The sequence below is a fragment of the Pterocles gutturalis genome, unplaced genomic scaffold (assembly GCF_000699245.1).
Source record: "Pterocles gutturalis isolate BGI_N339 unplaced genomic scaffold, ASM69924v1 Scaffold49408, whole genome shotgun sequence".
In the NCBI taxonomy this organism is placed as follows: Eukaryota; Metazoa; Chordata; class Aves; order Pterocliformes; family Pteroclidae; genus Pterocles; species Pterocles gutturalis.
Genome location: NW_010119831.1, coordinates 1 through 12,961, shown reverse-complemented (window position 1 = coordinate 12,961; position 12,961 = coordinate 1). Strand labels below are relative to the sequence as shown.

The 12,961-nt window shown below is 35.7% G+C and overlaps 1 protein-coding gene across 1 annotated transcript; it reads left to right on the top strand.

Moving 5' to 3' along the window:
• The first annotated feature begins 1,005 nt into the window (after positions 1-1,005).
• On the top strand, positions 1,006-11,647 carry FAM133B (family with sequence similarity 133, member B). Its single transcript, XM_010076673.1, has 10 exons — positions 1,006-1,097; positions 1,786-1,864; positions 4,042-4,116; positions 4,289-4,321; positions 4,724-4,792; positions 5,391-5,486; positions 6,739-6,786; positions 8,561-8,656; positions 9,455-9,499; positions 10,360-11,647. The coding sequence occupies exons 1-10, from the start codon at positions 1,006-1,008 to the stop codon at positions 10,444-10,446; spliced, it is 720 nt and encodes a 239-aa protein (XP_010074975.1). The 3' UTR covers positions 10,447-11,647.
• Positions 11,648-12,961: the final 1,314 nt, after the last annotated feature.

Here is a 12,961-nt window from a genome sequence, read left to right as displayed (position 1 = left end):
TGTAGGAGCTACACATATGGTCAAATCTTTACTTTGAGTCTACAAAATGTTGTACTCTCAAAAAAACTGTCTTAGATTGGGCAACCAAAGCTAGTCATTGTTTTGACTGTTTGATTTTTTTCTCATCTCCAGACTGAGCAGTAGGAACAGTGGTGCGATGTTTTGCAAAAGTAAATTGTGAAGTGTTGGGATGGTGTAGTGATAAAAGCCCATGAGGTGAGGGGGTACACGTACCTCCCTTTCTGATGAGCAAGGTATTATTGGCCTTAAAAAAAAAACCAAAAACACTTAAGATGTGTTTGCTAGGTTAGAGTTTTTCCATTAATTGCTGAGGTGGATTATGGATTCTAAGTTTTAAATTCATCTTTTATAACCTGTTACATTTTTAGAGTGAGTATGAAGAGGATGCATAGATTTGAAAGACGGAATACCTCATTACACTGGGGGGTTTGGAGTTTCGGGTTTTTTTCAGCATTAAAATAGCCCTCAGTCACAGAATTTTCATACATGCATAGTTGTAGCACAGCACCACAGCTTGCTTGTTTTCATGTTACAGCAAGAAACTACGCAGAATTTGTTGAATCTACTATCATAAATTTTGAGCAGAACTTTAAAAGCATTAGATCAGTTGTCCCAGAGAGTAAGAGCTGAAATTTAATTACATTTTCTATATCCCAAGGAAGAATATTTCAGCAATTATCATACTGTGCTCAGTTTGCAAAATAATTGCTTAGGGAGGGGAATTATTGTAAGAAACATGGTTTCTTTGTAGATGAGTTCTTTCTGCCACAGTATAACTCAAATTGAAAGCACTTACCTATGTCTTTCTGCCAGACCGAAACAACTTGGTTTAGTTAAACATTTTATATGTTTAGAAACAAGTCCAAATTATTTTTCAATGAGTGAGAAAAAGTTTCTGTGAAGAACAAAAAGAACAGATTTTGGTATCATAGTGCATCTGTTTAATTTTATATTTCTTTTTGTTGTTTTGTATTCAAGGCTTATATGAATCCCATAGCTATGGCCAGAGCACGAGGTCCTGCTCAAACTTCGGGACCAACAATTCAAGACTACTTGAACAGGCCAAGACCAACATGGTAAGTGGCAACACTTGACTGCCCTTCTGACCTTTTGAGTAACAGATTTGTTCCCTCTTACTAAGGTGACGCTGTTACCTACCTCCTCCCCCAGAATACCCAGTAATACATTTTGAAAGATTCCTTGTCTCTGGCCAAGATGTTATTTTCTAAATATGTATGTATTCAATGTCCTCTTTTAAAAACAATAGTCTTTCATTTTGAAATACATATTTCTGATTTGTCTGATTTCGGCAACAGTTTCTCAGAAGAGGAAAATGTTGATCATTCTACCTCTTTCACAAATCCTAGTACCTAAAGCCTACAGATATATTTAATTTTTAAACAAAGTAATCTCTAGAAGAACATTTTGCTGGTATATTCTTAGAACACAGTTTACCCAACAAAATCATCACTTTGAGATATTGTCAACTTACTTTACATTCAGTCCATTTTGCCTCCTCTCATAAGACATTAGAGAGCAATTTACCTAATTGCAGAGTTAGCTTTAGATCTTTCAGAGGGATTTAGCTACTGTACTTAAGTTATTAGTGTTAGGTTACCATATGCATAACTTCTAAAATGCTTTCAGTTTTCTTTCTGTTGGAAGTTCAGCCAAAGCTGAACTTCAAAAAACCCTACAAAAGGTAGACGCTGAAGAAGTTATTTTTAATTATGAAAATTGTGATCTGTCATCCTTTTTATGTAGGGAAGAAGTAAAAGAGCAACTAGAAAAGAAAAAGAAAGGATCCAGGGCTTTGGCTGAGTTTGAAGAGAAGATGAACGAGGTTGGTAATGTTATTAGTATGTTGATTCTTGATTCTTCTTATTTTACATGCTACTTTTCCTCCATTATTGTTAACAGCACCAAGTATCCATAATATTTCACTTTAATCAAGCTTTTGATGAGTAAATGTTTTGTTTCGCTGTATCAGATGTTAAGGTTACCCCTTAACCAATGAAGAGCTACTCTCAGTTCAGAGAATCACTGTATAAAAAGTTCTGAAAATTGCTGCTGAATAAAACTTGAACTTTTAATAAATGTAAATATAGTTATACAAATGCATATGTTTATATTAATAAATGAAACTCATTAATATTCTAGTATGATTAACTAAAGTCTGTTGTGCTAATCTTCACTTGTTTAAGGACCCGCAATCCAAATATGTTGGAAAGAGGTGCCTTACTGGAAACAGACATCTTTGGCAAGGAATGTACTTGTAATATTGATATGGGAGGAGGTACAAAGAATAGCCTTCAGTGTACAGATAGGACTATAAAGCACTTCTTTCTCTCTCATCCTAAGATGATTACATTCCACTCTAGTTCCCTAGTATAAATGCAGCTGTTCTGATGCTTGTGTTCAGTACCTACTGGAGGTCAGCACGGTGTAAGAAAGTTTCACATAGAAGTCCTGTTGTATATGATGAATTTAACTATTCCTTCTTGGGTTCTGGTTTCTTGGGACAAGGTTCAAGCAGTAGTCTTCATCATTGTGTGCAAGTTTCTGGTTGAAGTATATTATGCTCCTCCTCTATTACTTGAAGGGCACAGTACTCTGCTCTTGCTATACCTTTTTGCCTAAGAAGTTATACCAGTATTTGGAGGGTCATGGGGTGCTATTGCAAGAGGATCAATTGTTCTGCACTCTGAGTTTTAGCTTGGTGTGTTTGCTCTAGTATTTCATTATATTCCTTTCCTGATTTTATCTTAGCTTTATTGTGAAATAATCGAAGCTGGCACAGATAGAAGATAACAGCCTTTCAGTGTGGCAGGAGGGCAGAAAGGGATGCAGGGAATCCTGAAGTGGCCGTGAGTTCTTCCTAAAGCTCCTAAGAACAAATCCCTGAATGGTGGAGAAGATCACAAGTCTGTGAATGATGTGCTATCTCTCCTATTTTACTGACAGATGTTGTGTTTTTTTGTTTTAAGCGTAGCACAGTCTTAATATAATGTAAAGAGAACACCTGTCTAGTAAAGCACAGGCTGCTGTTAAAGACCCCTCAGGTAGCTCTGGGTAGCTGGTATATCAAAGTACTCAACCTGCTGCAATACTGTGTAGACACTACCTTGGACCATGGAAGCGCATTATCATTATTCCAGCACTGTGTCCTGGCTAATCTGCCATGCCTCTCAGCAGCACTTTTCAGCTAATTCACAGTACAGACCTGGGGATCTGTGTATCGTACACGTTGCACAGGCATAATCTTACTTAATTCCTTATATTTCAGTCCCTTCAGCACAATATGTGGATTATTGTTGCTTTGTCAATACAATACCAATACAGCTTCAACATGAGGAAAGAGAGGGTCAGAATACTAATAATAAAGAAAGGAGCACAGGATGTGTCTGATACAGGAAGCAGGAGTAGCGCAGATTGAAGCTAGCAGCTTTTCAATCTGATGGGAGCAAGCTGGATTTTTCAGAGCTCTTAAAGGGAGCATGTCAGGGATTGAAGAGGAGGAATGAGGGGAGACTTTTATCTGTGTGCTTGGCCTAATAGAAATAAGAGTGTTTCTATGATGAAGTGTACAATAATTTAATACTCTAATAATTGTTAACACCAGCAAGGTCCAGAACAGACACTAGAGACACCCATACATTGAAGAAGGGTCAGGAGGGTTTGTCTTGAAATTTTGCTTCAGGTGATTTTAAAACTAAGACAGAACAGCAATTTTTCAGGTAGAAAATACCATAGTTTATGACCTTCAAGATATATGATAATCTCTTAAATCCAAACAACTTGAACATTAATGTGTGAACTAACATGGTATTTTGATTAATATTAATCTTCTGTAAAATCAAATGCATTATAGCCTTGGTTAACATCTGTTGTTTATCTTCTGTGGGTTTTGTGAAAACTATATAATGTCAGGTAAAGGACAAGATTTCAAAAAAGGTCTATTAAAAAAATCTGTTTGGAAGTTACACTCATGTCACTGTTTCTGTTTGGTTTTGTTTTCAGAATTGGAGGAAAGAACTGGAAAAACACAGGGAGAAATTACTGGGTGGAAATGAGAGTTCCTCCAAGAAGAAAGAGGTAAGTTATTTTCATTTTCATACAGGCTGTGTTTGGAACTGGATTTATCATTGATGCTGCAATACAGAATGTCATAAATGCATTTTAAAAGCCAGCATCGAAGTACATAAACCTAAACGCACAACAAAAGAACATGATGCCAAAGTAACATTTGTTTTATTCTCTTTTTAAGAAAAAGAAAAAGGAAAAGAAGAAATCTAATAGGGTGAGCAAAATTTTCATTTTTCTGAGTTTTTTTGTTTTGAGGTTGTTCCTATTTGTCATTTAAGCTCTCTTGGAGAGTATAGCTGTAATTTTGAATTTAGCTGTTAAACTGACTGATTTTTATTTGAGAGAGGTGGCTTACATCTATAGAAGGATAATTTTACTTTTGTTTAAAGGGAGGAAGACAGCATTAAAATAAGTATTAAATGAAAAACGTTAGAAGTCACTTTTTACAGTTTTATTTAAGAAATCTATGTATGGCCAGCTTCTTGGAAGTAAAATTTCATTGATACCACTTTGCAAATGAAGAGATTTTAAAGGAAGTGTTTGGATGGACTTTTGACTGTTTGCCAGACAAAATGCTGCATCTCACAAGCTTCACTTTTTGTTGTGTTTGGTCAAGTTGTCTTCATCTTCCTCTTCTTCATCAAGCTCTGATTCTTCCAGCAGTTCATCTGATTCAGAAGATGAGGTAAGAACTGACTTATTAGACTCTAACGTGTTTTGTTCATGAGGCTTATTTAATGCAGACTTTGATGATACATTTTAGAATATTGTTTGAGGGTTTTGTTTGCATAAAACTATTTAATTTTATACATTTGGCAAATATAACAAAGTTGGGAATTTTAAATAGATGTTCAAGAATTTCTTTATGAACACTATACGTTTTGGCTGGCTGGCTTGTAAATGGGATCCATTTCCAGTTTAATATTGAATTGTACGCTGTTCAGTAGAATCCCTGATCTAATCACAAAAATGCAAACATACAACTGTGCTTTTTAGCAAAAATGTTTGCTACAGATAATCAGATTCTACAGCACACATCCAAATAATAAACAGAATCTAGACAACCTGGATTTTTCACCAGTTTACATTTTTTCAATACAGAAAGAGTTATGAAGGTCCTCCGCTAAAAGAATCATTTGTAGTATACTTTATTCCTCGAGAGATCATGATAACATGTAGGAATCTGGTGTTCCCTATTCTTTGCATTTAGTGTAAGTCTTTAATTCTAGTGAGAAGAAATTCACAGTTGTGTTTTTCTTTTTTCCTGAAATATTTGTGGATAGGATAAAAAGCAAGGGAAGAAAAGAAGGAAGAAGAAGTATCGCTCCTCACGGAAATCTTCAACAAGCTCAACTTCTGAATCTGAGTCAGACAGCAAGGTAAATACGCAGATGCATTACCCTTGGCAGTTTTTACTTGATCTGTTTTATGAAGACGTAAACATTTCTGACTTTCGCATATCAATATTTTTCTTATCTTCCACACTTAAAGCCATGTGTTCTTATTGTAGCTGAGCTGCCCTTTTACCTTTTAGATGAATCAGGAATCTACCTCTACCTCTGGCCACAATGCCTGGCAGAAATATAATTTGATCCTTAGAAGATGAACATGCTTTATTCCAGCAATTTTTAGCTATTTTTCTGAATTCAGACACATGCAGCTTTTGTGCTGCTCAAATGTTTAGTTTTAATATTACATTAACACTTGAAAAAATAAAATGTTCTGTGAAATTCTTGTGAATGTGCTAATATGCTATTTCATTGAACACCATCTGTGAAAATACAGACATTGCAGGATATCAGCGGCCAGAATATTGCCTTTCTAAATATGTGGACTGAGTAGTTTCCTGTTGGAGAACTGAGCCTTTCCCAAATGCATATTAAATTGAGGGTGTCTTTTTTGTTTTTCTGAAAGTAGAGCAATGTACATACACAGGTATACTGAATGAGCAAAAGAAAGAGAAGATATATGAGGCAATTTGCTGTGTTATGTTAGCATTTTTCTGTGTGGATAGTAACTGTACTTCTTGCCTAAGTATTAATAGTACAGAGTTGTTCAGATTCTGCGTATAGACTTTATCACAGGCTTTCACTGGAGTACCTAATTCAGTGTGGTATAAATTGTGATGAATCACTGCTTGCATACACCTGTGAATTTGTGCTAATGGAGAGTTTGAAAACTTCTGCTACATAGACGGACACAGAGATAACCTTACTGCTGAAACCGGAAGGCAGAAAAGAAAACTCTGCGGAAATATCTGCTTAACCCCTTCCTGATCAGCAGAGATGAGCATGGATAGAGCATAAAGACTCCAGACTGTTACATGCTAGACATACCTTATATGTGGTTACCGTAGTGATAGATGGTATCCTTTCCAGAGGCTATGTGTAGTGCAAGGACTCTCTTACCTGATTCCATACAGACCTTTTCACACTGCTGTTTCAGGAAATCAGCGGCTGCACCAAAACTATGGTTTTTTCATATTTTTCCTGTTAACTGCAAGGCAGAAAAAATGACTTTGAAGAATGACCTTCAATAGACAGAAAAAGACAATGGGTCAGACTCCCTTTGGTATTTCTGCCTTTTTCCTGAAAGAATGTTGTCATGGTTTATGTTTTTCTTTCTATTTAGGACAGTACAAAAAAGAAGAGGTCAAGGGAAGATCATGAAAAAGAGAAGGTATTTTTACTATTTAAATACTTGCATCAGAACTGTATTTTACATACCTAATGGCGCTCTCTCTCTCTTTCTCTCTCCTCCCCTCTTTTTTTCCTGTCCAAAATTACACGGTCAGAAGGTATTCAGTACCCCAGATTTGAGGCAGGCTTTTAGCTGGGTTCAGCCCCTGTTTTAGTAATTGTTAGTGGAAACTGCTGGATCTGTTCTTGTTTTGAAGGTAAATGAAAATGTATCTGCTGTAGTAGATCAGCTGCATTCTAGTATTTTGGGTTTTATCTTGAACAGTTACACAGAGCTAAAATATGTAGGATATTTCAGTGGCATGACTGGTAGGATGCTGGTTTGTTGCTGTAAATTAAGGAACATCAAGCAGAGGGTATATTTAAATGTAGTTATAATTGTAGATATTTTACTTAGGACAGCTTTGAAAAAATGCAGAGAAAAATGTATTAGCTTAAGAAAAATTACCTTATTCTGTCTTTTCTCTGAGCATGAATACCCTGTCTCCTTCCCACCACTGCACCATTTTGTACACGCATCTGAGGGCTTTTCTTCCTTCCATTATATTTATTGCAAATAATCTCGTTGACTTAAATTTTAGTTATTTCTACACTATATGTAAACTAAGAATGCTTTCAGAGTCCGCCCTAGTCTTTATCTCCAGTTTCCTTTCTTATCACATCAGCCTCTAGTACTCCAGTCAACAGGATTGACTTCGATGTACAAATTCTCCATTGCATAAGGCAAATGTGTTGATTTTTTTTTTTTCCCTTGCTCCTGCTTCCATGTCACAGAGTTTCCATTTCCCACCAGCTCCTTTTAACTTTCAGTAGCTTCTCTTCAAAGACAAGTGTCTTACCATTACTCCTTATTCTTGGTTAAGCTGTAATGCTACTTTCACACATCTTCTGAAAGCAAAGGACATTTGGGGACTAGAGGTCTTCCACTCTTTGAAGATGCCTTGTCTCTCAAATGGGCAGCACCATGTGTACTTTTCATAAGTACTTTTGGGAAAGGATTAAGGTACCTATAATAAACTAAATACCCTGGGTGACATGTTTGATCCCACCTAGCAAAAACATTATTGGCAAGAATTTTTTTCAGTTTCTGGCCTTAGAAATTGAATGGAAGAAAGTAGCTTCAGTCTTAGGAACACCTTGCCTGGCCCAGAGCAACGGGGGAGGCAGGGCGTGGGGAGTAGCTCATAGAGCAATCTCACGCTGCATCAAAATTTAAAAAAAAAAAAAAAAAAACAAACCAAAAAAAACTGTCCTTTAAATATACTGAGATTATATATTAAGTCTTGAAGTGCAGCTGGCAGGGACATCTTGCCCTGGTTGGACACAAATATAGAGGGAGAATTTTCTTTTAGTTTCATCAACAAAGCAAGTGTCTGAAGCTGCAGTGTTTGTATGTGCATATTGAGACACCTTAATTTACACAGTAGTATTTAAAAGTGGTGAAACACGTTCAAATGTTTACTCCTTCATGTGTTATTATTCAAAGCAGGAGACTATATTGTAGTATTCTTCCTCTCACTTTTAGAAGGCTGCTATATCTTGGTAACAAGAGAGGAATGTACAGAAAGAGACTATTTCCACTAGAAGTATTTTATCAGTTGGTAGAATAATTTGTTAATGATCATTAGTTTAATGTCAACAATTTTTAAAAATATTTCACAACTTAGAGATAATATTTCAATCTAAGTTTTAAGCAGAAGTTTTATAAAATTTGAATGGCCTTTGTTTACTCACGAATAAATTGCTTTTTGTAGGAAGGCAAAAATCACCCCAGGAAAAGGAAGAAAGCTGATCGTGGTGATGGACCTTTATCATCAGAATCTTTATCAGAGTCAGATCAGACAGAGGAGGTCAGTGTGAAATCTCAATTTCAGATATTATAATGCTTTTAGCTTACTGATTCACAAGTAGATGAACAAACTAGCTTAGATTTAATATATTGTTGAAACTGGTCTGCTCTGTACAGTTGAATTTAAAAGGTGTAGCACATTCAGATTGGTTTCTATTTTTCTCCGTAATAAAAACCATTAGTAAGAACTGTTTACTACAGCTCTTACCACCTACAAGTCATTTTGAATTAAGTTTCTTTAAAATTTTCACCTTTTTACAGGTATTTTGGAGCTCAGTGAAATGAGGCTGATTGCTGTGGTGTCCTTCACAAGATTTCTCTTTGTTTGTGAATAGATAGGCACATTTCAAGAGGGTTAAAATGTTTCAGCTCCCTTTTCCAGTGAATTAAAAAATTTCAGGCATAATACCCCTACTCTTGCCATTGCGTATATCTACTTTTAAGATTTGTGTTCTTGCAGGATTACAAAATTTGTGAAAGTTGCAATGTGTTGCATTTTTTCATTAAGAATTTTTATCATGTTATTAGCTTAGTAATTTTACCTTTGTATCTCTGCTGTTTCTTGTTCTGCTGTGTGTTAAAAGCCAAATGTCTTCCCAAATTGGATGTTTATAGGATAATGCATATTCTAGACTATAACACAGATAACTAGTGCATCTTCATGGGTTATTGTTCAGTGTGTTCTACCACTGTTGTGCCATTATTCATTTATATGGAACAAAAGCTCAAACTTTTATTTAAAACAGCATTTCCAAAGCTGCTCTCCCATTACATTTGATTTGATTTTCTTTTTTTTAAGGTGCAAACGAAAAAGAAGAAGAACAATGAGGAAAAAGAGAAAACAGCAAGTATCCTTCTTACTCATACTGTAGTTTTAGGATATAAATACTCTGTACTTGGTTAATAACCAGTTTCACATTTTTCAGGAATACAAAGGTTTTATAGCAAAAGTCTACTGTCACATGAATCTAAATTAACAATTTCTCTATTTGCCTGCTGAAGACACTTTTTCAGTTGTTGAATTAAAGGAAGAATTTGTCACTATAGATATTTTTCACTATATATATAAATATGATTTGAAATTTGTATAGGTTTAACACTTATTGTAGCATGTATTTTACTCTGTACCAAGCTACTAGAACTACTAATATCTATATAGTATTGGGTAGGGTAGCAGTTTGCCGCACAGACATCAGTGCTGTTCCTTTATTAGTGTATAATTCTTCCTTGGTAAGCCCCCCTTACCAGACCGTGGCGCAGGTGCTGGAGATTCTAGACAAGTGTAGTTGAACTATTTAATTTTGCACAGTAAATATAAGCACTTTTAAATATGTAAACATCCTACTTATTCCCACATATATAAGGTGTCACTGCTTGTCAAAGCACTTCCTTATTACTTTCTCAGAAATCTATAGAGCACTGAAAGTAATTTAAAAGATTAGGAAATGTAATAGTGACAGTGATGAGAGGCATGAAATAGCCAGACCATGATGGAAATAAATTGAAGACTGCTCATAATAGTGCAAATTACTGGGTAAAATATGAATCTTCTTTTTGTGATTTCTGCATAGGCTTTTGTAGAAATCTCTTTCGAAATGTTTTTGTAAAGATATCCTTTCCATGCTCTCATTTTGCATTAGCAGAATTTAATAGATGGCAATTTTATTGTACAGTAACTTGCATTTAATTTTATTATTATTTTAGGATAAAACAAAAAAGAGAAAGAAGCACAAGAAACATGGTAAAAAGAAGAAAAAGAAGATTGCTGGTTCAAATTCAGATTCGGAATAATATTTTAAAAAAACAAGACTATCAACAGAAGTGCAATGACTGAAGGAAACTTAAACTGTGAAATGACAGCAAACTTTACCAAACTGCATGAGTTTTCCTATGTTTTAGAAATATTCCTAATCTTTCAGTAGCCAGCCAGATGCAGCTGTGCTGCGAAAGACCATTGTTATTGCCTGCTGCTTAATACATGAGGTACAACTTTTATAAAATTCTAGCAAGCAGTGTTAGATGTTTGAAACAAGATGAGATGGTAGTCCAGCTGAGGTGTAAAATATTGGAAAATAAGAGTTAAACTTTTTAGATAGTAAAAGTAGTATTTTAAAGCATTAGTAATAGTCTTTATTTGTAAATCAAGACAAATAAAATACCAAGTTCATCCTGCAGGTTGATACTATACATAAACTATTACAAGCTGCTGTCTGCTAATGCATTTACAAAATGGGAAATTAATTATAACTATTAAATGCTGCCTTTGTAGAAATGTTTTGTCATATGCCCCATTACCATCTTCATGCTTATGAGAAGGGGAATGCTACCATTTTGGCTGACTGAGTAGGGTGCCTTTGCCTTTGATTCTTGCAAATCTCTGCTATTTTTAATCCGTGCAGCATCTCTGATCATAGGGAAGCCAGAGCTGTTGTCAGCAGATTTTCTGAATAAGCAGTTCTGGGCTTCTAAGCATGTGCTTCTGCATTAAGCAAGAGCAATGACATTTTGCAGTATAACTGACATTCAAAACCTGAAGATTTTACCTCTGCTTCTTTGAAATAGCGATAGATCTTTGCTAGTAAATATGCATATTTCATTTAATGTAATTTTGGTTTAGTTGAACACTTCTTGCAAACACTGGTAACTTTCTTTGCATTATCTTTAGAATTGCTTTGCATGATTTTTTTAAATTAATGAAATGCAGGTAATTGTTTGTTGTAAGCAGTTCTATGAATTACGTTCCACATGCAGAGTTTCATGTATGTATTTAGTTTTTCTTGTGGTTAAGTTCATTGCTGTGTTTAAGTGCACACTTGCTGAAGATATTTAGCATGTAAAAAGCAGGGTTTTGATACCTTAACAGCTTCATATTGAAGCTGATTTTACTCTAAGCAAGTTCAGTGGCAGACCCATTACGTGATGTGTCTTGTTGGATAAAAAAAAAAAAAACCTACTGCCAGAATCTCATTAAAGTTACTGTTTAAACAGTTTGTATTTATATTTTTGTACTTGAGGGCTACAGAATGTTGACCTAAATCATAAAGCTGTTTTACTTTAAATTAGTTGCTTTGGGAATTGAAAAAAAGCTTTTATAAATTAAATGTGCACACAAGAAAACACAAGCAACCGTTCGATTTTAGTTTTTACATGAAATTCTCGTTGTGTCTTCCATTGAAGTAGCCATTGCTGGGCCTCCTGTTAGCCTTTAAAAGCTGATCATCCTTCCTGAGTCGTTGACTATAGAGTGTACTCTTGATCCACCTTTTTTTTCATTGCACAGGTGCTAACTTAGAACTTACTACTGTTGCATACAGATGCTTCAAATTTTGTATTGCCAAGAATTTCAAGACCTTTTAGGACCTTGATTATTAGTCTGCAAACCACAACTGTAATCTGGGGTGGAAAGATCATTTCATATTGCCATTCTACAGAGAAATGGACATCTCAAGTTCTTGGGAAAATACAGGCATTGAGTTGTAACAGTGTCCCTCTAAACCATAGTTAGAATATTTTGATCAAATATTTTTTACTGTTGGGCTTGATGTTACTGATTCTAGACCCTGTTTTGTCAGTGAGGCTAAAATAAAAGCAAGATGCTGTGAACAGTAAGGGTTTGGTTTGGGGTTTGTGTTTGGTTTCGTTGGGGTTAAGTTGTGGGATTGCAGTTCTGGTAAAAGAACCTGTAATGAACCATAGCATAAATGTGCTGTGTGGTACCTTATTTGACTCTTACACAACTACCTGCAACAAAAAGAAATAAAAATGGAAATGAGAGCCCCAGTCTTACACATACACAAGCCATTTTCATTGTCCGAATGTAACTATTTGTTCTAGTCACCGGTGTGCTTCAGATGCTGCTGCCACGCATTGGAAGCAGTGTAGCTATTCCAGGGGCTTATGGGCTTTGTCAGTGCACAGCAAAGCTCCTTTAATACCTACAGGGAAATGTTTCCGTTTTCAATACCTCAACAAATACATTGCGACTCTTCAGGTGTCCTCTCTTTCCCAAGGTAAGGCTGGTTGCAGCCCCCCCCCAGCTCTCCCGACTCCGAGGAGAGGGCCAGGGATGTGGGGTTCGGGTGGTACCGGGCGCCCTACAGGCACGCTACAAAGTAGAAAATGAGCACTGCGGGAATAAGAGTATTTTAATGGACTTCTGCCGTCTGACAGCGGATGACCGAACAGTATCATATGTACTTAATGCTTAGCTCTTCTTTCCGGAAACAAGTTTGACGTTATTTTATTTTATACAACTGGGGTTTTTTTAATGTATGATTAAAATTTATCTTCGTTATGCCTATATATA

Bases quoted from the DNA above. Each gene is read 5' to 3' on its own strand.
- FAM133B (XM_010076673.1), top strand. From the start codon at position 1,006: ATGAATCCCATAGCTATGGCCAGAGCACGAGGTCCTGCTCAAACTTCG. The intron at 5,487-6,738 runs GTAAATACGCAG...CTTTCTATTTAG, and splicing joins AATCTGAGTCAGACAGCAAG to GACAGTACAAAAAAGAAGAG. The intron at 8,657-9,454 runs GTCAGTGTGAAA...CTTTTTTTTAAG, and splicing joins AGTCAGATCAGACAGAGGAG to GTGCAAACGAAAAAGAAGAA.